This window comes from Chlamydotis macqueenii, chromosome 6 (assembly GCF_036417535.1).
Source record: "Chlamydotis macqueenii isolate bChlMac1 chromosome 6, bChlMac1.mat, whole genome shotgun sequence".
Taxonomy (NCBI): Eukaryota; Metazoa; Chordata; class Aves; order Otidiformes; family Otididae; genus Chlamydotis; species Chlamydotis macqueenii.
In genome coordinates, this window is record NC_141561.1 from 10,376,107 (window position 1) to 10,398,600 (window position 22,494).

Genomic DNA, 22,494 nt, shown 5'->3' on the forward strand with positions numbered 1-22,494 from the left:
TTTGGACTTCATTTCTGTCCTAACATGGACGTGATTCAATCAGCCTCCACAGAAATCACGGTCGCTAAGAAATCCTTCAGGAAGATACCCAGTGTCCTTCTGGGCAGCCTAGTGGAGGAACCCAATAAAAGACATGCTGTCCCCAATCATCTGCTGGAATCAAGTAAGTTTCGGCTCTCCGACTGTTCCCAAATCTTGGAGCGATCCTAGGAGGCACTTTGCTGTTATTTTTTTTTTTCACAACTCACAGGCAAAACTCCCATCCTGTTGCTTAAATTGCATCTTCCTGTGAGCCCAAATCATAGGAGAGGTAGTCAGGAAAGAAATAGTGGCTGTATTGATCTTGGCTGGCCTTAGAGTTTCGGGGTGGTTTGGTGAAGCCATGATGCCAAGAGATAAACTGATGAGAGGATCATGGCTCTGCTAGGGTAGTAGGTGTTGCCTTAATTTTCCATTTAAAGTCATGCCTACTTAACAGGAGAAATAATCTTTGTTTCATTTGTTTCTCTAATACATTGGGTGCAACATAAATACACTTAATCCGTATAAGTAACAGTCATCGTGTGTTTCACCCGGTCTCCTTTTCTCCCTGCTTTATTATCCATCTCTGTAGAGATTTATTCAGAGCTTCAGAGGAGTAAGGTTGTACAGGCTGAGCCTGCTGTGTTGCACTATGGAGGGTATGAAGTTGGAAAACATCACCAACAGACGCTGGTAAGTGTCAGAGCAGGGATCCTCTTGGGGCTTGTAAAAGGATAACAGAAGCTGAGCAGACTGCTTGTGGTCATGAGGTCTTTTGCTCTGTGGAGTGCTCTAAAAAGCAGCACTTAAAATCAGTGGCCCTGCGGTAACAAAACAGGCGAGTACCATGCTGTGTGCATCATTCTCCTTTCCAGTCTCTGTTTTACCTTTCTGTTTCCCGTGTCTGCAGGCAGTGTTAGTAATATGTGACTCGCACATCAAGAATGAAGGATTCGTGCTTTAACTCCATAAGAGGCTGTTTTCAAAATGTACTTGGACCGACACTGTGTCTGCAAACATGTTCATTGGTGGGAAAATTTTGAAAGCACCTCTGGCCTTCTGCCGAGAGCAATATAATCTAAGGAAAGATTCAGTGCATAGCTTTGATTACCTTTCCTTGTGAATAGTTTGGGTATTTCCTTTTCTTCTCTCTGCTTTCCTTTTGTCTGCCTTCTTTATTCATGTGGTAAGTGTTTTGAGGCAGAGATTGGGTGATTATGGTGAACTAGATTCTCCAGATATAATGGAAGAAAACAAAATGCAGGAAACTTTACAGGCTGAACTGTGCCCATCCAAAGGTTTTCTTGCTTTTCGATCCAAAACAAAACCACAGAATATTACATCATTCCTGTTGTTTCCGAGCTCTGTAAAAGCAAAGTGAACAGGTTGTTTCATTTTTTGTTACTTTTGCACATAAGGAAAACAGGGCCAGAGTCTGATTCAACAGTAGTGTCTTCTTTAACAAGGCTAACTGTTATTCCTAGGTAAGGAACTGTGACTTGGTTCCAAAGAATAAAAATGGAGAATGCAAGATTTTACATAACTTCCTTTTAAATTCAGAGAATATTCAGAATTATTTCTGCTACAGTATAAATTGTTACTTCCTTTTTAATATGGCTTCTTTGCTATGGATAGTCTCACAGAAAGTGCAGTTGGCGTTCTCAGTTGACATATTGTAAAGTGTTTTGTGGTTTTGGTTTTCTTTTGTTCTACAGAAGTTGATAAATATTTCTGGCGATGTAATAAACCTTCACATAATACCACCTCAGACAAAGTATTTTCAGATCATATACAACAAAAAAGTAAGTGTCAGAAAACCTTCACACTACTCTTTGCATGCAGCACTGGTTTTGTGTCATATAAGTGGCTTTTACATGCATTCTATCTTGTTGTGGGTCATTTTCTAGCACCGGCTTGTCCCTGGCTTGTCATATACAGTTACTGTTGATTTTTGTCCTGATGAGTGGCGATATTACTATGACTGCATCCGAATTCACTGTCAGGTGAGGATTTATTATAAAATATATTTACAGTTGTAATGGAATGAAACAAGTATTAGGACATCATGCAGTGTTTCATTTTAAGTATTTAAATTTTTTCTCTCTGTAAACATCCCAGAGCTGTGGGTAGAATATCTTCCTTATTTTGTTATTCTTTGCCAGTAGATTAGTCTCTGTGCCACACTGATGCAATGTCTTAGCTGAGCAGGCTTGGAGGAGCTCTAGATTGTTGCTGAAAGTATGGAAAGACAGGTGGATGCTGAAATGAGGTAGAATATCAATATCTTGAGGTGCAACACAGTGATGATCTTGAAGACGTTTTATGCCCACTTACTGGCCAGATACTACAGAAACTTTATCTTTCCATAACCTTTATTCATGGTAAGAAATAAATATTTACCCTCTATTTTTTTTTGCAGGGAGAAGATACATTATTGGTTCCTGCGCATGCTTACCCTGCTGTGAATGTTGTAGAATTTCCATCATTTATAAATCTGTCTGATGTATCAGTTGGTAAAAGGTGAGTTAAGGGCAGACATTTGTCCACATTTTGTGAGACATGCACAAAATGTGAAAAATCTCATTTTCCTCTGTTTGTACATCTTAACATCTCAGAAGCTTTAAGGAAGCCAGCTATCATCTGAACTGCAAAATAATTCCATATATGAACTGTTTCACATGCATATTCACACGATAGTAAATGCTGTGCAAACTAAACATATACATAAATGGAACTGGGGTTTCAGCTAGTCTGAATTGGTGCTGACTTACTTCATTCATCGTATGGTGAAGCAATATGGCTGTTGTTCATAATCTGTACCCTCCCAAGTGCTATATCTTTTTAGTGTTAATAAGTCACAAGTGAATGCATCTTCATTTCAAGATGAAAGGTTCTGGAAATGAAGGTATGAGCTGGTGTAGGTGTAAGTGATAGCAGATAGCTAACCTCAGTGAATCCGTGAGAAGTGACATTACAACTTTCTCGCAGGACTGAATATAACTCCTGACTTTCTGGGTGCCTTTAGGCATGATGTGATTCTGTTTATTTGCTCCATTTTTATAACAAGTGCTGAAGTATACAGAATTTTCATATGCTTGGAATACAGAGAAGACATTAGACAGAGTCCAAAATACAATTTTAAATAATGGGGAAAATTTTCAACAAAACCAGGATCCTCAGAAATGCCCCTAAGGGAATTTGGAAGAGTTCCTGAAGAGAAAACTGATGATTTCAAACCTTAATTTTTACCAATATTTTTCATCATTAGGCTATTAAAAACTTTGCTAAAAATGAAAACTCTCTGAAATGCTTGGTGCTGTACAGAACCCAAGGGTTTCTGTACAGTACCAAGTGACCCCAGTCCATAGCCCACTGAGCTCAATGGAAAAACTGCCTTTTACTTCCGTAAGTGTAGAATAAGACCTATATTGTACCACCCAGCTTTCTCCTTAGATACACAAGGTCCACAAGGCAACAGGTGGCATAATTATCTTGTTTTTAAGGCACTTTGGTTACTGTACAAGCTGCACTATACCTTAAACCAAATTGCCTCCCCAATCTGCTGTTACATCTTCTCCATGAACAGGTCATACTAAGGCAGAGAAAAAAAGGACTTTGCTATTATCGTTTATTTCCTTGGGCATTTTAAAATGTGCTCTCCAAAGGAACACTGTGTATAACATTCATTCTTTGCTAATCAGCAAGATAAGATTTCAGTCAGACAGTTTACAAAAACCAGAAATAAGGCTGGGTTAATTGGTCTTGATTTGTAGGATGGTGGGTAGTGTTACACCAATGCTTTTGTGCTTCAATTTGATATGTGAAGATAGATGCATACAAAAGCCCGATAGCTTGAGAAGATGTGTGCTAATACCCCTCACACACCCAGCATGAGACATAACGGGCTTTTATGAAAATCAGTCCATGGCATCATTATTTCTACGGTGATTAAAGTCCAGTCATTCCAATGTGTTGGAGTTTTCAACGCTTTTGAAGACTGCACAGTCTTTTCTCATCATCTTCCACAAGGAGGGCCATGGGAGAAGGCTGATTTCATGTTCTGTACTTATTGTTGCTCCAGTTTGGATTTTTTGTACTTGATAGATATTGCAGTTTGTAAGAATTTGAGGATACACATAAATAACTTCTAAAAAGTAAATTTTATAAATTTTTCTGTAATCAGATTCTGTATGGATAGGAGAAAGTAAGTCAAGATGTAAAATATCCAGCATTCAAATCAAGATTGCGCTCTCATTTCCTCACTGAGTGAAAGATCTGAAATATTTCACTATTTTGGAACAACAAGGAATTGCTATTTCCACATTAATAAGTAATCCATCCCTCTGAACACAGATAAATTCAGTGCATGTTGTGTATAATATAATTTCCCAGCTTGTAATTGATGATCAACTGTAGTTTCATTAATTTCTTTCTTCCTTTCTCTCTTTTTAGTAGGGAGTATGTTATCCCGTTGCAGTGCAGCTGTCCAATAGATTTTGAATTCCACATTGATTTTATTCAGCCTCACAGAGCCTTCACTGTCCAGCCAACATCTGGTAGATTGAACTTACTTAAAATTCTAAATGTTAAGTCTGTACTTATTAAGTGTAATTACTTGTGACAGTATATTGTGACAGAAAAAGCTTTTACCTCAGAGTGTTTTCAGGTAAATGCAGGCTGATAAATATTAGTCATATACAGCCTCATGGCAGATAGCCCTCTGTGGCTGGTAGGTTTCTTCTGTCAATGCCCCGCTACAAACCTCTGGCAAAATACGGGACGCCCCAAACTGTCCGTCCGGCCTTTGTCTGCTCTCTTTGCTAGTGTGGCCTTGGGAAAGGAGAGAGGCAGGAAGCACAGCATTCACCTCTTTGTCACACCTTTCCCCAAGGGCTGTCTTGCTCCTGCCCCGTCAAAGGAGCAGATATCTGTCTTTGCAGAATAGGTACGCATCATGTTACTTGATTTGGGGCACAGAGGAAATAAAAGGTGACCTCTGCACTGCTGCAGCTGTTTCATAGGACAGCAGCGGATATTAGATTCAGTCTGGACCTCTATGTACAGACTTTACAAGATGCAGGGGCTTTTGGCTACGGTATGCTCAGCTATTTTCGTGCTTAGTGCTGGAGAGGGCTCTGTCTTGAGGCAAACATAACCATGTGCCAGATCAGTTGCTGTCATTGTTACATTTGCCAGGTGCTGGCAGAAGCGTGTAAGTACCCGAGTGTTCTGACAAAAATGTGTAAGTGGATGAGACCTGGGTGCGTAATTCACTTAGGCAGTCTGGTCAGTTCCGTAAAAATACATAGAGATCTCAATAAATAAAAACCTTCATGAATCTGGCACTTAGTGCCATTTGTGACACTGGAATTTAAACTTTGATTGTTTACACACTTCAGTAAAAGTTGCTGTTGTTTCTGTATGTGCAATGCTATAAATTTGCCCTGTCTTGTCAGATGGATTTTAATTCTTCAGAGGTAACAGTTGGATTCTATCAGATGTGTGGTTCACAAAGATGAACTATGCTGTTGCCTTGTTTTGGGTCATTCTCTCTGGATAATATTTTTTCTTACTTTGTGCTTAAGGAAGTTTTGATATATCAAGGGAGGGAAGCAACAATATTACAATTGAGTAAAACTAGGGAGAAGTTGTAAAATTAATCAGGAAGTTTTTGGTTTTTTGCACAATTGTAGACAAAGTGACTGGAACTAATTCATGCTTTCTAAGTTGGCTTAGTTCTTGGGGGAAAGGGGAACAAAAATATCCCAGAAAAAAACATAAATTCAGTAAAAGTTAAGTCAGAAACTTTGGTAGCTAGAAACTCTGAGATGCTGAAGGCCGTCTGAAAAGCACTAAGAAGCTTCAGCTCCTACTTAAACCATTGTGCTCTGAGATCAGTAATGATGAAATACTCTAACAAATTCCACATACGCTCAAAAAAAGAAAAACAGCAGTCAAACTAAATGTTGTTTAACACTACAGGATGCACAAAATGAGGCAATGGTCACTTTACAGAGATAAGAAATTAATATTTCTGATGAGCTGAATAAACTCCCTCATTGCAGAAACGCTGAGGAACATCAGGGCTTGTATCCTGGGCTTGCACTGAATGTTTAGGGATATGAAGGGTGGTTAAAGTGGTTGAGAAGATAATGGAATAGGTAATAAGGAAGTAAGACCAGCTAGAGACAGGTAATGCATCAGATCCAGGTGATTCCCCCAACCTGGAAGAGCACAGAGGAATATGTTTATAAGGCTTTGCTCATGAAAGCAAGAAGTGCTAGAGACTTAAGACTGGCAAATGCGAGTTAAGAGTTTCTACATATAAACAGGCAATCATTTTCACAACAGTAGGAAATATTGTAGTCTTACTGTCAAATCTTTCTGCTATTGCAAAACATCTCCCATTATCTAGCAACGGATAGTTCTTGAAAGACACTTTGAAATCTGAATTATTTTCCAGGCCTACTGCAATCCATTCAAATGTTAATCTTATTTAAAAAAAAAATGTAGTCCACAATCAATTTTAGCATACTTGAGTGGGCTCACCTTAGATGGACTCTTATTGTTTTTCTCCTCTGATCACAGGAATAATTCCAGGCAATGGGAAAGTGGAAGTAACTGTGAAATATTCCCCACTTGAGTATGGAACTGCACAAATGACAATACAGTTACAGATTTCACAGTTTCACTCAGAACCCTATGTATGTGTATTCACAGGAACATCAACACCACATCTGGGTCTAATGTATGTGTAACTGACTGATCTTTGAGTATTTTCACCCAGTGCAAAAAAAATACCTATGTAATAGGCTCTCATGCCATTTTGCTGTGATCATTTTAAGCATTTGTATCTATGGAGACTTAAAATGCACTAATGTAATTTAACTGTTAATACATGTACCTGTTCTCTTACATAATTTGCTCAGAACGCCCTTAATCTATATGAAGTGAAACTGTACCAAAATAAAAATAATGAGAAGTTACATATTCCTAAAGAAGTGTTGAGCATCCTCAGCTTCTATTATGCCTACTCTATGTTATTCTTATTGCTGAGACCTTGCAAGATACAGGGGGTTTGAGCAATGAGATGTTTTGGGCTGTACTTATTTTTTTACGAACTGTGAAGATTAGAAAGTTTGGTTCCAGTTTTAATTTGAGAGAGAAATTTCCAGTCTCCTTGTATATCTAAAGGGGATGTAAATGTATGTATGAGACTTATATGCCATTTACAGAGAACTTATAAGAGCAATATCTGTCCTTCTGACACCCAGAAAAGAACATTTTGACAAGCAACAAATTCACCCAGAAAGAAAAGCTGCGTCTGCAGGAAAATACATGGTGTGGAGAAGAGACCAATTCAGCCAACTGCAACTGAGGCCTATTCAAAAAGTTAAGGTGTGAAGAGATAATAATCACAAGTACTTTTCTTGTCTGAAAATCTTTCTTGTTTCTATTTCCTCCTATTAATTGCTGTCTTATAGGAAATTGAACACCAGAACCTCAGATTACCCACAAACTTGTCAAATCCATATGCTGTAGCTACTGTTTTGAATCAGGAACCAGGCAAATTGAAGATTAAGGACATGAAAGAAGGTAATGTAATTAAGCAGCATAAGCTTGGTTTTAGCATTATTTCTAGGTTTCTGGTGAAGAACTTAACTTGAGAATTGCTGAGGTGATGTTATTGCAGTCTCTGTAAGAAATCTCACCTTAACTTTATGTGTTAATGAGTTCAATTATCATAATGGGTGGATCTCCCAATTAAAAATACAGTCTAGTTTGAGCTGTGATATGATTTTCTGATATTCTTGCAGCCCTTTGCCAAGGCAGTGAAGGGATGAAAACAAGACAGATGAAGGAAGCTGTATTTCAACTAAAAGTCAAACAAAATGTTCAGGAAGAGGAAGCAAATCATCTGAAGTGGTAAGTGTTAGTTAACCACGTGAACAACACCAGAGTTTACTTAACTAAGGCCTCTATGAATGTTGTATGCAATATCCACTAGTGTGTAATGCTGGCATTTCGTGTCCTGGTAGGTTTGTTTTACAGCTAAGTTACTGTTCATTTGCTTTCATTTTTTTTCTCTCCTGCCTAAGAGCAGTGTCTGTAGTAATCCATAGTAGTACCCAATGAGGTACTGATTGTGTGATAGTTGCATTCAGAAAGAAACCTGCTGAAAACCTTGTTCACCTAACCTTGTTTTCAGGCATCTTATCTTGTGCCCTTAAGGGCAAAGGAAGCTTTTGCCATGGTTGTCCATAAATCAAGGCTAAAGTGTATAATGGAGTGAGCAGAATTGCACATGTACGTTAAGTGGCGTAAAGCAAAGCACATAGTTGTTTGTGTAAGTAGACCGTGGTTTCATTTGCAATCCACAGATCTACTCTTATGCTGAATGTTATGGACCCTTAGACACCTTAGGAAGAGGAGAATAAGTCTGTTAGTCGTTAAATAAAGCAAACTGTACATTAAGTAAAGCATTTTTCTTGCCTCCACTGTAAATGCAGGCAAGTTCATAAAGGCAAAGATCCAATCTCTGTGGAATTAAAAAAAGAGATTATTGAAAACCGACAGAGGGAAGAAGACCAATACAAGGTTAGTCTTTGCTGTTTTTTCTATAAATTTGAAATCAAACTTACACTTTCAGATTGTGCAGTGCACTAGTGAATTGTATCAAGCTCTCTACATCTCCAGTTTTTCTTCATACATAATGCAAACCTATACTAGCTGTACTTCTTACTGCAGTTATGTCTTTGTTATGTCTGTGTATCAATGTTTCTGAGGTGATTTTATCTTGGAAGTAGACAGAGCAAAGGATAAGTTATTAATGGAAATGTAACTCGATATTTGCCCAACCTAGCACATGTGCACCAGCCACCCAGCCACATCACAGTGCAATATCGCAGAGAAATCCTATCAGCACCATGCCACATCCAACCTTCTGTTTATATTGTTCCTCTCTGAAGAGCTGATGTCCTAAATGGCTCACAAAGAGCTAAACCCAGGGTATACTCTCATGCAGAGCCATGAGGCTCTGTTATCAGGCTGTTCTTCTACACCTTCACCCTCCTTCTCTTTCATTTCTTCCAGTCACCCCAGACTGCGAGCCATTTTCCATGGAGGTGACAGCAGCAATAGTTGGTGGCAGGAAATATTTTTCCCCATATAGTACAGCCCTCAGGGACAGGTGTGGCTTGTCCCTCTTATCCTGCCTCCTGGATATTCAAGTAGCTTCTGACATCCCACTGACTTCCAAGTAGCTGTTTACAGAAATTATTTAAAGATGGGATAAAGGCTTAATTTATGCACTGAACTAGGCACTGTGAATTAATTCCAACATTATACTTAATACCAACAAAGGAGGAAACGAGTAAATAGAGGATCTAAAATGTGAGATTGTTGTATCGCTGAATTAGATGTGTGTTAACTTTGTTTAGAAACATTTATTTACTTGCCTGTTGACCATGGTGGTTGTGGAGATCTCTGGCTGGTTTCACAGTTGTCCCCACGACTTTCTGAAGAGACATATTTTTGCTTGTGCTGTCAGTTTGTTCACCTTGAGTGCCATTACGCCTCACAGAATATTTATTATCCCTCCATCATTCGCTTGAGCGACCACTATGCTGTACAGCTTGGGAGTGAGTGTCCTGGAGACCTTTAACTGGTCTGTCTTCCATTGTCCTAACTAAAACCTCAGTTGATGAAAATCATGGGAATGTCACTCTTCAAAATAATCCCAAAGTCTTTGTTTAAGACATAATTGTATCTTGGAAATGAAACAATAGGTAAGTAGGACTGAGATGGAAGAGTCACAATGAAAAGAAGCACTGTTATTCATCTAGCATGCCTGAACGCTGAAGTGATATCAGTAGTAAACTGTTTCACACATGAACAGATTCAAGAGCTGGCGCCATTGGAAACCGTGACAGGTGTTCACAGAACATGGGAAAGCTGCAGGAAATTTCTTTAGCACTGTCATCTGGGAAGATCTGTTCAGGTGCTAACTTATGGTGTTCATTCTGTAACCCCTCTCTGGCTGATTCTGGCTACACAAAGTGAACTGTGTTTCATTAGGGCAGGGATCTGATTGAAACTCAGACCCAAAAAGACGTTATTTTACTTTGTTTGACTTGCTCGAGGGTTGCAATACTCCCTCCCTAGAAGTGAATGAATTCTGTGTTTTGTCAAGCACCTCCAGAATGTTACATTGTGAGTGAATTCCTCTAATTGTAAGGGAGGAAAGAATTCACTGGATGCTTTGTACTAATGTGATTGTTCTTACCCATGACAAATTAGATCCAAAGAGGTGATCCTATCATAGAACAGGAGTTTCAAAGGAACGAAGTAGAAGTTTCTTTCAGACGTGTTATCCGGCCCATTGACCAGGTTTGTTTATATGTTATTATCACCTGCTGTATGTTATTACCACCTAATAAGCTAACAAACAGCCATAGATATTTGGCACTGAATACTTTTCCTTCTAATATTCCTATTTCTGTGCCAGTGTCTTATTTCCCAATTTACTTTTAGTACAGTATAGCAAGCACTGTGCTACATGCACAACTCAACTTCTGAAGTTCTGATCTAATATGAGAGACAAGTGGAAATCTGCAGGCCTAACCTGAGATTCATATTGTTTCTGAAAGTTGTCTCAGGAGTAGCTTTGTCATGCCTAAACAAAAGCTTAAGTATGTGTTGTGGTTTTGTTTAGTGAGGGGGGTCCTATTCTCTCGGAGGGTGGGGGGAGCGAGAGATAGACTGCATAGTCTGGTCCTGATCGGGGCTGAACTATGACAGTATATCACAAGATTTACAACCTTTACCTGCAGGTCAGATTGACAGGAACCTTTCTGTTGCTTAGATATTTTTGTCCTTCTCTGTTTATTGGAGACAGGATACTAGTTTTGCTGGGCACCTGGTTTGAGCCTTTATAGCGATTCCAGCTTCACATCTGTGCAAGATGAAGCATGTACTCAGTAGAGACCAAGTCCATTCTCTCCCCTGTCTGACTGCCCATGTACTGCACTGTAGTTGTAGTACCTGGTCATCATTTGTGTGGCTGCAGACCACACAAATGCATTATCTCTGCATTCCCCCATACTGCATCTGCAAATATTTAGTGATTACCTCCCATTAAGCCCTGCAGTGAAGGTTTCTGTTTAAATGCCAGTACTGCAAATGTTTTCACTTGAATTAATTTAAGTGTTTAGAAATAAAATATGGATTCAGGCCAGGGAATGGTTTGGGCTGGAGGAAATTCCTCCCTTGTCTAGTTGTAAAAGAGGTGTCCTTTTTCTTTTCTGTTTCTTTTTTTTAAAAAAATACCATGCAGCATCCAAGTATCCATCCCACATTCGACTTGCTCCGTAATGACCCGTGGGAGAATAGAAACAGGATGCTGAGGAAATTCCAACAAGCAGTATACAAGGTAACATGAACAACCAGAGTGCAGTATGATGGCATGACACCTTGGAAACAGCACAAGAGAACGTGCTAACTAGCACGTAAGGAGTCTCCACAGCTAGCCAGGGATTTTATAGTTTGGTAAATATGTCCCTACTTCAGGAAATAAGGATCTGGAGTAAGTTTTGTATTCAGCCAGTGCTTTCAACTTTCTGCTGGTGGTTAGTATTGCAATCAATACTAAACAAATGCAGATGAATTTAGATTTTTTTTTTTTTCAAAGTAAAAAATACTTTACATAAAAAAGAGAAGATTTCAAAATGCACATAGAATCTTTGCAATGGTACATGGTGGGAACACGGGAAACAATGGGCATACATTCAAATAAGAGAGGTATAGACCATGTATGTGGAAAGCCTTTTTCACCATGAGGACAGTCAATCATTGGAATGCATTGCCTAGAGAAGTTTTACAGTCTACATCCTTGGACGTTTTCAAGACCAGACTGGATAAAGCTCTGAGCAACCTGGTCTGATCTCATTGCTGACGTTGCTTGGAGCGGAAGGTTGGACTAGGACCTCCTGAAAACCTTTCCAGTGTGAAAGCTAAAGACGAACCAGTAAAATCACTTGTGTCATTTGGTTTAAATATTATTGTATCTCCACTGCACTTTTCCCAATAAATCTAAATGCAGCAAGCAATATGGAAATTTCCTGCTCTCCTAGTATTCAGTTTGAATATTCTTCTCCAGTCTATTCACAATATTAGTCTCAATACGGAGGTCCTGAAATGACATGCTCTTTCCTGTATTGCACAAATAAAGAAGTGATTAAATGGGCCCTTCCAGAATTAAAACTTAGGACTCCTCATTGTTACCCAGTGATATATGGCACTATGCAAATTGCACAGTCTACTACCTATTCTCCTCTTTCACAAACCACAAGTATTGATATGGCCTCCCAAGGATTAGGACCTATCCAAAAGAAGTCTAATTAACCTGTAAGACTAAATTAAGGGTTGTACTGGTTTTCTTGTGTAATGTCTCTGTAGAATTGAGATCCATTCTACATCTCTCCGTTCCCATTTTCTCCCTCCTGAACTGAAAACTATGGTAAAAAATCTGAAAAAAAAGATGTCTGAGTGAGCTCTGTAGAATAAATACAGTTTTATTCTGTACATTGTACATATATTTCTATGGCTGTAAATCTTAGAGTGTTTGGCTTAAAATTAATCTTTAAAATCATTCTTTCAGATTGTGATTCAGATTCGGCTGAATCGTTTACTGCTTCTGTTCCGTGGGCTAACCAGAGAAGCCAGAGGTTTGGACGCAGGCTCTGTGTCTGGTAAGGAGTAGAAGAAGTTGATGTTTTGTCCATGAACTATGATAATTCAGGTTTTACTGCAGTATGTCAAATGCGTTAAATACATACTGACATGTAAACATAAAGACAGAGTCCCTAGAAAGGAGTCTCACAAAATCATTTAGGTTGGAAAAGACCTTTAAGATCATTGAGTCCAACCATAAATGTAACACCACCAAGTCCACCACTAAACCATGTCCCTAAGCACCATGTCAACACATCTTTTAAATACGTTCAGGAATGGTGACTCAGCCACTTCCCTGGGCAGTGTGTTCCAATCTTTTGATAACCTTTTTGGTGAAGAAACTTCTACTAATATCCAATCTAAACCTCCCATGATGCAACTTGAGGCTGTTTACTCTTGTCCTATGGCTTGTTACTTGAGAGAAGAGACCGACAGCCACCTCACTACAACGTCCTTTCAGGTAGTTATAGAGAGTGATAAGGTGTCCCCTGAGCCTCCTTTTCTCCAGACTAAACAACTCCAGTTCCCCCAGCTACTCCTCACAGGACTTGTTGACACTTCACCAGCTTCGTTGCTTGTCTTCAAGTAAAAAAGAGAAGTGTGAAAAGGTAGAAATGGCTGTATTCAAAATACATCTATTTTTCATGCACATTATTTAATAGATTTTAAAAAGTGTGAGTAACTCTTCTTAGGAGCCTTGTAGCTTATCTGCTTAATAATAGGGCAGAAGTTGTGGATGCTCCATCACTGGAAGTGTTCGATGTCTGGTTGGATAGGATTTGAGCAACCTGATCTAGTGATAGATGTCCCTGCCCCTGACAGGAGGGCTGGACTAGGTGAGCTTTAAAGGTCCCTTCCAACCTAAACCATTCTATGATTCTACTTATAGGCCTGAGGAACAATGAAAGAGCAGATGGGATGATTTGAGAAACAGATCAGGTGGAACTCAAGAGGTTAGAGACATAGGATAAGAGAAGCTCATCACATGGGGGATGGAAGAGAGAAAGACACCTGAATGTGTCTGAACGCAGAGAAATGAGATGGTAGGAACTGCAAGAACACATGGTTAGGTGGCCAGTACTGGACTGAGTTTTCCTCCTTATAGTTTTTTCATACAAGTGCTTTCAAGCAACCACTTTTCTTTATAGTGAAATGAAAGTGCAGGCCTGGAAAAGTCACTTGTTCTTAAACAGTCATAGAAGGAAACTGGCCTTGGATGGGAGTCACAGCTGGGTATACTGGGAACAGAAGACAATTTGTGTCTCTTGTTTCCCACTCCCTCATACACACACAATTTGACAACTGCTGAAACACCTTTCCATACCAGGCCTTTTCCTGGTTCTGCAAGTAAGCACTTTTGACTCCTAGTATGCAGAATTTGCAGGGATGCTTCAAGTAGAAGGTATAATGGCAGTTAGTGTAAGAGAGGCCTTCTAACTTGTCTCTGCCTTGCTGAGCAGATTGAGGTTCCATGCTGGAATGAGGGCTGTAATGTCCTTTTAGAAATGGATAAATTAGATCTATCTGCTAGTCAAGGTATTGTGCCTGCTGTCTTGAAGATGTGGCATTTCAAGCCTTTAGGAAATATTACCTTACTTTTAATATTAAAATTACTAGAAACATCATGTCTTAGAAAGAAATATATTTTGTGGCTTGATTCTATTTTGAAACAGTGTATTAAGATATGTTACAAAATCTTAACATTTCCATTTATGACAGAAAGCAGGAGTTTCAGCAAACTAGAGAAGAGTGAAGAATGTAAGGACTTTTCTTTCAGCATATCTGAAGACCGTATATTGCCTTTTGAATTCCCCTTTTACAGTTCCCATGAATTGCACCGTGATTTGGTAGGTATAGTAACTAAAATGGTGGCCGACACTTAAGATAGAATTTGTTGAAGACATTGGTCCCAGGCCCAGTAATGCCTTTATGAAAATTTCACAGTGTGACTGGTGTTCTGGGGTTCTGACAAATTAGTTCAGGACTTCAGGTTTACTAAGGGTTCTACTGAAAACAGTAAAAAAATCTTTGCATTCTCTTAATTGCATTCTAAAATTCTGAGTAATACATTAATGGTCAGTTAGTTAACATCCACAATTTTTCAGAAGAAAAGAAAGAAAAAATAACTGAAATGCCAAAGTATAAGAAAGGACAGGAGAAATATAAAATGAAATATTTGTGTAATTATTTTCATATCTTTTCAAGTAGCTGTGCTGATGGATTACTGCCAGTGCAAAACAAAATGCCCACCATATTACTGAGTTTAAAATACTGTATTCTTTCAGGCACCTGATGCTCTTGGCCTAGTTCCTATTGAGCCTGTAGATGTGAAAGTCAGACACATTATTCCTTTTTACGACTTGAAGGTGAGTCAGTACAGCTCCTTCAGCTGTATCGTGTTTCTCTCTTTCACTAGTCCAGTTAGACATGTGTTCTGCCTCATTCAGTGGCACCAGTGTGCAGCCTGATAGAAATGCTGCCTTAATATGGCTGTAGGATTAGTATGCTTTTATTAAAAACAAATCTCACCTATTTCCATCGGTAACAAGCTTATAATTAGCAGTAGTCCCCTCTCTCCAGACAGAGAGATGAATTACCTCAGCTGAAATTATTATATCTCAAACAACAAAATCCCGCTATGGATTATGATACTGCAATCCCTGACTGCTACATGGTTTTTCCTTTGATTTTAGAGTTTTATAAAAGTGACATTATAAAAGTGTCCTTCCTTTCAGAATGTAATGGAAGTCTTCTGTTTATTTGGCATCCAGTCCTGCATGCTTAGTTCCTTCATTCCTGCATAGGAAATGCAAACATCTCCTTCTTGAAATATATAATGGTTTTTTTAACTTTATGAGTTACAGAAACATTTTTTTTTCTCCTGACTTCTAAACCATTTTTTTTCTCCAATTTTTAAATAACAAAGGATCAAATTCTGCACCACATCAAAGTGAAAATATTTCCTTGGGTTCAAACCAATGCAGATTTTGGCTCAATGTCCACTTCCTTTTTTTCAGGTGGTATAAGAAGTCTAGTAGACTAGTAGTCTAGCTTTTTTGTAGCATCCTTTCCCTTTATTACACATTAGTTCATCTATCAGTGTTACATATATTTCTCAATACAACTTTTCTCCACCCCATTGAGTTCAGTATATTTGATCAAGAAACTGTTAAATCCATGATCCTTCACAGAAAAGCGAGAATGGAAATAATCCTTTACACACTCATTCAGCTTGTCCTGGTGAAATACAGCTCCTCAAAGTTTTGGTCATATATCATGTTCCAGAACAGTGATCCAAGTATCTTTTACCACAGAGATGTGATGTGTTCCTGATAAAGCTGGAATGTTCCATTCCATCTGTGAGTTAATCAAAAGTGATTATTGGAATCTCCTGCAGCACATCTTTTTTTCTTTGCACTTAGGTTCCTCAGCATTGCAACATTATGAAGTATCAGCCATTTTGTACACACTATGCAGCCACAAGTTACAAACCTCGAAAACTTTCCCGACCACTGAGGCAGGGAGCCGAGGTAACAAGTAATCTCAAATAAAAACTTGGCTGAAGTCACTCCCAACCCTAAATTACTGCAATTATTTGATTAGTTTTGTCTCAAAATTTTATACCAAAAGACTTACTAGACTTTGAAAACCTGTGTTTGTGTTTTTCAAGGATGAGTTGGTTCAAGTAGTTGCTTCTCCTGAGGGGCAGCTTAACCTGGTCTCCCAGAGGACGGATTTTCACATACCACCCCCAGAAGAAGCAGCAGAAAGGGATATCAGCCTCTTAAAACTGGTTCCTCCCCAAGCTTTAGTCTGCCCTACGGAGAGCAGCCCACTTCGCATTTTTGTAAGTAGAAGCTGACTTCCACAAAGAACCTAAGATAGCAGGGGAAAACGTGTTTATTTCATCAGAAGCTTGATGTGAATTTGGCAAGCAATTTTCTGACTCGGATTGGTACATGAAACTATCCAGAGTGAGAGTAATCCTTCAAGGGGCAAGCCTTGGTAGGTGGGAGTCACAGAGGTCATCCCACTGAGAAGGGCGCCATTTCACTTTAAGGTGGAATTTGGTCAGTTTAGGGGAGGGATGATACGGCAGAGTTGCCAGTGGTGGCAGAGAACCCTTCCAGTCTAGCACTTCACAAATGATTACTGATCCCAGGATTCACTGGAACACCATGGAGCCCCTTCCTTCTTCTCCATTTGTTTCCCCATTTAAATGTTAGAACAAAAGCCATGATTTTGGCATCTCAGTCCTTCTATAACCTCATGCTCTTGCCCAGGTAGGTAGGACAGGTGCAGTCTTTTCCTTCTGTTCAGCTAGGGAACTGCAGTTCTACCTGATCCTTAGGTAAACTGAGAAAAGTGAAGTCAAACTTTTTGCTCACATTGAGGCCTGCTGCCTTAGTTTCCAATAGTTCTCATAGCATCCTAAAACCACATTTCCAAACTGTTAGGCACAGAGACTTAAAAAATCACAACCACGTGCATGGGAGGATTTTCTGTTACTTAATTGTCATGTAGATTGTGCTACTTGGCACCAACTACAGAAGGTATTTCCCACACAGTGCAACACAGCCTGAAGGTCCCTGAGGTGTCTCTGAGCAGGCATGGGTACAGGCAGCATCTCCAAGCCAGCATGGCACTGTGCCTGACTTAGGTGGCTCTATCTTTCAGCATTACTTAACTGCAATGGCCTAGTGCCCAGTGTGCTACTCTGGTGGTCTTGACATAACGTATGTGATACAGACTTGTCCTCACTGCATGCAGCCAGGCCTCTGGTGGACTTACTGATAAGATCCTCTGTGCATCTCTTTCATCCTTCTGTCACGTCAGTGTAAGAGCCAGGCACAGCCTGATCCCACGCTACCCAGCATTCGACTGTATTCAGAAGCAGATGCTAGTGCAGTGAAATAGATGACAAAATGCTCACTGGCTTCCACCACAGCGAGACCAGTTCCCACTCTTGGATTCTGAACTGTTCAGAGAATCAGCAATGGATTTTGGAGTAATCAGGCAATAGTTTTTTTCTTCCAAACTTCAAAACAACAGTTAAATTGCTGTATTTTAGACAGCAGAGAGCATGGATAAACCAGGCAGATTATGGGTTTGTGATGAGGGGAAGTGACAGGAAATGAAGGGTCACACCAAACAGCACTGTCACAACGAGACAGAGGTGTGCATCTGGGGAGACTACATTAATTGTAAGAACTGAAATTTCGTCAATTTAGTTCCTTATGATGCTCAGAATGATTTTTTTAAAATAAACTTTTCTTTATTTTTAGAACCCCACTCCAGGATTAGTTCCAGTTTTAACTCCTTTGGCCTATTCTGAAACAAATATTGAATATCATCTTTGTCCTCATCCAAAGTATACCTTTACCAAGGAATGTCCCAAAGGATCCAGTATTCCAGTCACACAAAAGAAATTTCTACATCACAAGGTATGGCGTTTTGGATTTATTGTATGAGTACCTGGCTAGGGTATGTTCTTGCTGAGAATATGCTCCAAGGAATCAAAAAGGAACATGAAGTCACCCTAGATAGAAAACCTTTTCAAATGATGCATGCACCTAAATAGTCAATACATGGGTCAGAATATCTTATTCTTTTTAGGCTTTATCTGTGTTTCGTATTTATCCCTGAGTATTTCTCTGCTCTTTCCTTCTTTTCACTGTCTATTGTATTTTCATGACCTTGCAGTGGAGGAAGCATCTTTTAAATATGGAGAACTGCAGCTCCCCAGATTACATTCTCAGCCAAGAAGTCAAATGCTCTGTCCTGCAAGCCTCTCTCCCGTCTGCATTATGTGTTAGAGGTCTGATTGCTGTACCACTTGTTGTTTCAGGAAGTGATTTGTGGAGTAATGGAATGGAGAAAATTCTTACCAGTGGTGTATTCTACTTTTTCTAACACTCCCACATTGATAAGCACAACACCTGGGTAAGAAAGGATTTGAATATACAGTGCCACTACCCTGCATCACTTTCTGCTGTCTGTAACTACCTTACCCAGGAACTAATCCCACAGATAAATTGGGCCTATGAGTGGAATTAATTGCGGCTCAGAAATCCAAAATCAACAGGGAAAACCCCTACTGACCTCCTTGAACGGTGGGTTAAGAACAGTATCATTAGAGCAAATGCCTAGCCCTGGAAGGAGAGTTCCAGTCTGAACTTTAAATACCATCTGTCCTGAATGCTTTTCGATTCAGTGCTAGAAGACCCTGAGAGGTACAAACTCGGTCTGTCCCGCAGAAGTATGAATCGTAAAACCTTTAACATATGGGCACCTGCACCCAGTGGTAGCCAGCATTTCTCAGGCTCATGTTCCCTCATATCACAGCAGTTTCTGGTGTACTCAGATTTTCCAGGAATATTTGGAAGTACCTGATCTTCATTGTAACTACAACTACTGTGAAGCTTCAAAATATAAGCATGGAGTGCAGTTAGTCTCTGGGCATCTTAAACTAACACCATTTCCATCACAGGGATCCTTACAGTTTGGATATGCTTCCAAGAGATCTACCACCAATGCCATCTGACTTACCTGGGAGAGACAGCGAGATCATTGGCCAGTACGTTTCTCCTCAATTTTGTATTCAGTGTGATTGATTATGTCTTACCCACTTGTATGGATGTGTCTAAACGTGTTCTGAGAGATCCTCAAAGGCAAAAGCACAAAGTCTGTTTTGCTTAAAACACACTTTTGTTTTTGTTGGCTAAAAAATACTTTCAGAAGGGTAAAGCCCAATTGTTCTTCATATTACTAATTTTTAGTGAGACAGATGAAACTGAGTTCAAAATGATTCTTACTCCAGAGATGGTGAGAGCTGAATTTCCACAAATTGGACAGGCACTCTCAGAAGAAGGCAAAGAGAAATCAGCAAAAGAAGAAAGGTAGGTATAATTTGAAATTAGGGGAGAGGAATGGGAAGGAATCTTCTAAAGACAAGCATCCCCTTAAGAGTTACATAGAAAGTCAAACTGAGATGCTCTAGGTGCTCCATGATGAGTGGGATGCAGATCTGGCACTTTGAGCAAATTTGCATTGCAGATGCAATCTCTGGATTGGACTTCAGCAAGCAGCTGTAAATGTGACACACTGGCTGACTTCACTGACTTCACTTTTATCAGTATGAGCTAACACTTGAGGCAGTTTTCTTGCCTTTACAGAGTTATTCAATGTTCTTGGACTAGTGGCTTTTCCTTTTCAGTGACCCTTTTGTTTAGATATTTATTAATGCTGGCAAAGGAATGACCCCTTAAAATTTGCTGCTGCCATGGTGCTTTTTTCTCAGACTCTTCGTAGGAGTGGGTCACATTTGCTATGCTGTCCGAGCTTCACACTCCACCCAACACACATTGTGTTTTAGGCATACAGCACAGCATGTAAAATAACTTGCATTCATAAACACAGAATTACCTAGTTCTTAAAATGTTGTAAACTGGCCACTGTAAGGGCCATCAACTTTCAGAGCCATCAAGAGATTTGAATGTCTAGTTTTCTTTAATTTTAGAGGGAAAATATTCAATTGACATTCAAATACTGTGCAACCGTCAGCCATTAAACTTTAAAACAGTGCTGCGTATTATGAGCTCTCTGACAAACACTGATTGCTGTATTGTGATTACTACAGCATTGATTGAAAATAATTTGCTGTAAAAACGCAGATGTGTCAGACTCGGTGTTGCTTTTTCCATTTTGTGACACTCTGCTTGTCAGAACATGGGGATTTGGGATAGCTTGTGTAACTAAAGAGTGACCTTTCTCTCCACAGTGATACAGCCTTGGATGGTACTTTTTCTGGGTAAGTACTTTTATAACCATAAGGTTCTTTGTTTTTGAAATTTTAAATGTTTTCTTCAAAAATGAAAATACTTTCCTATACTAAATGCCTCTGGGTATTATATTGATATTTAGTTGCTGAATGAAGTCCTAATCCTTTTTTTTTGTCACTGGAAGGTTCTTTGTTGTTATTGATGGGGTGATGTTTCACTAGATGACAAAGAACATTGCTCTTCTACAACAGTTTCAGCATTTTATCCTTAAGGCAAATCAGTTTTTCATGTGGATGCTCTTGTTCTGGCCGTTACAGTGTATTTTCCTTCATAGATAGAATGTAAAACTCAGTCTAGTGTGTGTTTACCTATCAGATGGTTAGCTTTCCTAACTGGCCAAGCCAAGAATGAATGTTCTTTTCACCGTTTCACTCCTTTTCCAGTTCTATGTAAGTAGTGGACTACCCTGTGTGTTCATTGTAAAAAAGAGAAATTATGTGTGAGTGTCTCTTCCTTTGTTTTTGTCAGTATTCCTAAGTAGCTCCCCTGGCTAAATAAATAAAAATCACATTTTAAACTTCTTGCAGAGACCTGCACAACCATCCAGATGGACATTTTCAACCCCAAAACTACGAGCTCAGAGAGAAGGTTCAAAAACATGTGGAGAAAATGAAGCTGAAAGCAGTTAATAAAACTCTTATTCTGGGATAAGAGTAATTTTACAAAGTCCATGGTTTGGCACTGCTTATCCTGTTAATGTGTGAGGCCTTCTATGTCCCAGCTACATGTACGTAACGTTCAGTGAGGTCAGCAACTTCTTATGCAAAGAGAAGAGAACCACCAGTAATGCCATCTCTGTCAAGGAGTCTCACTGTGACCATACCCCAAACACAGGAATTGCTCCAATGAGAATCCTCAACTGTGTACCTGCTCATTTTGTCCTGGTGTAAAGGACCAGAAAACCACAGTACTACCATGTAAATAGTTTGGCAATTAATTTACAGCCCACTGTTTTCAAATAAAATGTGAAAAGTCCTCATGACCAAGTTCTTCTGATTTTGTTTTTTTTTAGTTATGACCTATCCTTGAATTCTTGCAGGTAAGTCACTGGATCTCAGACTTGACTGTAAATCATACACTTGAGATTTTTAATGGAAGGGAAGACTTGAACACAGTTACTGTCCACAAAGATAATGTCCAAGGAGATGTCATTAGCTGTTCAGGGGTTTAATTCAACGCACAGCTCTCTTGACAAAAGGGTACACGGACTGGGGCGACGAACTCCAGAGCCTCGTGAGAGACCTGTAATGCTTGCAGTGTGTTCCCTGGGAAAGGAGATTTCTCAGCATATCACCTTTCAGCTGAGATGTTTCCTACTTTCTTGTGGGTAAGCTGGACATCAGACAAAATTGTTTTTATCCATAATGAGTTGATGGTTCTTTTTGAAGAGTCGTCCAGCCTATTTGTACTGAAAAGCACTTATCTTCCATACTAAAAGGCATGGAAAATGCAGCAATGCGTACTACATTCCTAGGAGCCGTACTTCTTTCCAGACACACTTAAAACCCCTAAGAAAGTAAGTTTGTTTCAGAGAGAGGAAGTCAGTGTAGAAAAACTGTATAAAGCCCAGGGAGACAGAAAGTGGGAAAGCAAGGTGAAAATAAAACTGCAGAGTAGCCTGTATTATACTAGCTACATACTGTCTGCTCACTTCAGAGAAATAAAAAGCTGTGAAGTTTCTGCTATCTGTCTAATTGGCAAGGGATTGTTCAGAATGCAAGTCTGGATATCTGCAGAGTTCTCTGATTACAAACAACAGCTCAAATATGTAAACACAGCTTTTTTCTTCTGCAAGTCCTGAGGAAAGCAGTTGATCTTTTAAGAGGTGCACTGAGACTTGAGCATGTTTCTTAACATGACCATGACAAAACACGTTCTCACAGTTTACAGTGAAAGCATT

The 22,494-nt window shown here is 39.4% G+C and overlaps 1 protein-coding gene across 2 annotated transcripts; it reads left to right on the plus strand.

Annotated features, from left to right (window-relative positions):
- Positions 1–21,580, plus strand: CFAP221 (cilia and flagella associated protein 221). Of its 2 annotated transcripts, XM_010129607.2 has the most exons (23): positions 1–163; positions 614–714; positions 1,737–1,823; positions 1,929–2,024; positions 2,441–2,541; positions 4,474–4,577; positions 6,610–6,769; positions 7,296–7,419; positions 7,506–7,617; positions 7,839–7,947; positions 8,532–8,619; positions 10,321–10,410; positions 11,357–11,452; positions 12,680–12,770; positions 14,473–14,600; positions 15,039–15,119; positions 16,176–16,283; positions 16,424–16,600; positions 18,039–18,197; positions 18,602–18,696; positions 19,244–19,330; positions 19,533–19,652; positions 21,122–21,580. In XM_010129607.2, exons 1-23 carry the CDS (start codon positions 25–27, stop codon positions 21,243–21,245), a joined length of 2,577 nt encoding a protein of 858 aa, XP_010127909.2. In that variant the 5' UTR covers positions 1–24; the 3' UTR covers positions 21,246–21,580. The 2 variants fall into 2 exon arrangements, with proteins under 2 accessions (XP_010127909.2, XP_086607160.1); XM_086751034.1 differs by lacking the exon at positions 614–714.
- Positions 21,581–22,494: the final 914 nt, after the last annotated feature.

What these genes read in the sequence shown, in the direction of transcription:
- CFAP221 (XM_010129607.2), top strand. Translation starts at nt 25, where the DNA reads ATGGACGTGATTCAATCAGCCTCCACAGAAATCACGGTCGCTAAGAAA. An exon ending in GGCCTATTCAAAAAGTTAAG is followed by an intron (nt 7,420 to 7,505) that starts GTGTGAAGAGAT and finishes GCTGTCTTATAG; the next exon opens with GAAATTGAACACCAGAACCT. An exon ending in GGGAAGAAGACCAATACAAG is followed by an intron (nt 8,620 to 10,320) that starts GTTAGTCTTTGC and finishes ATGACAAATTAG; the next exon opens with ATCCAAAGAGGTGATCCTAT.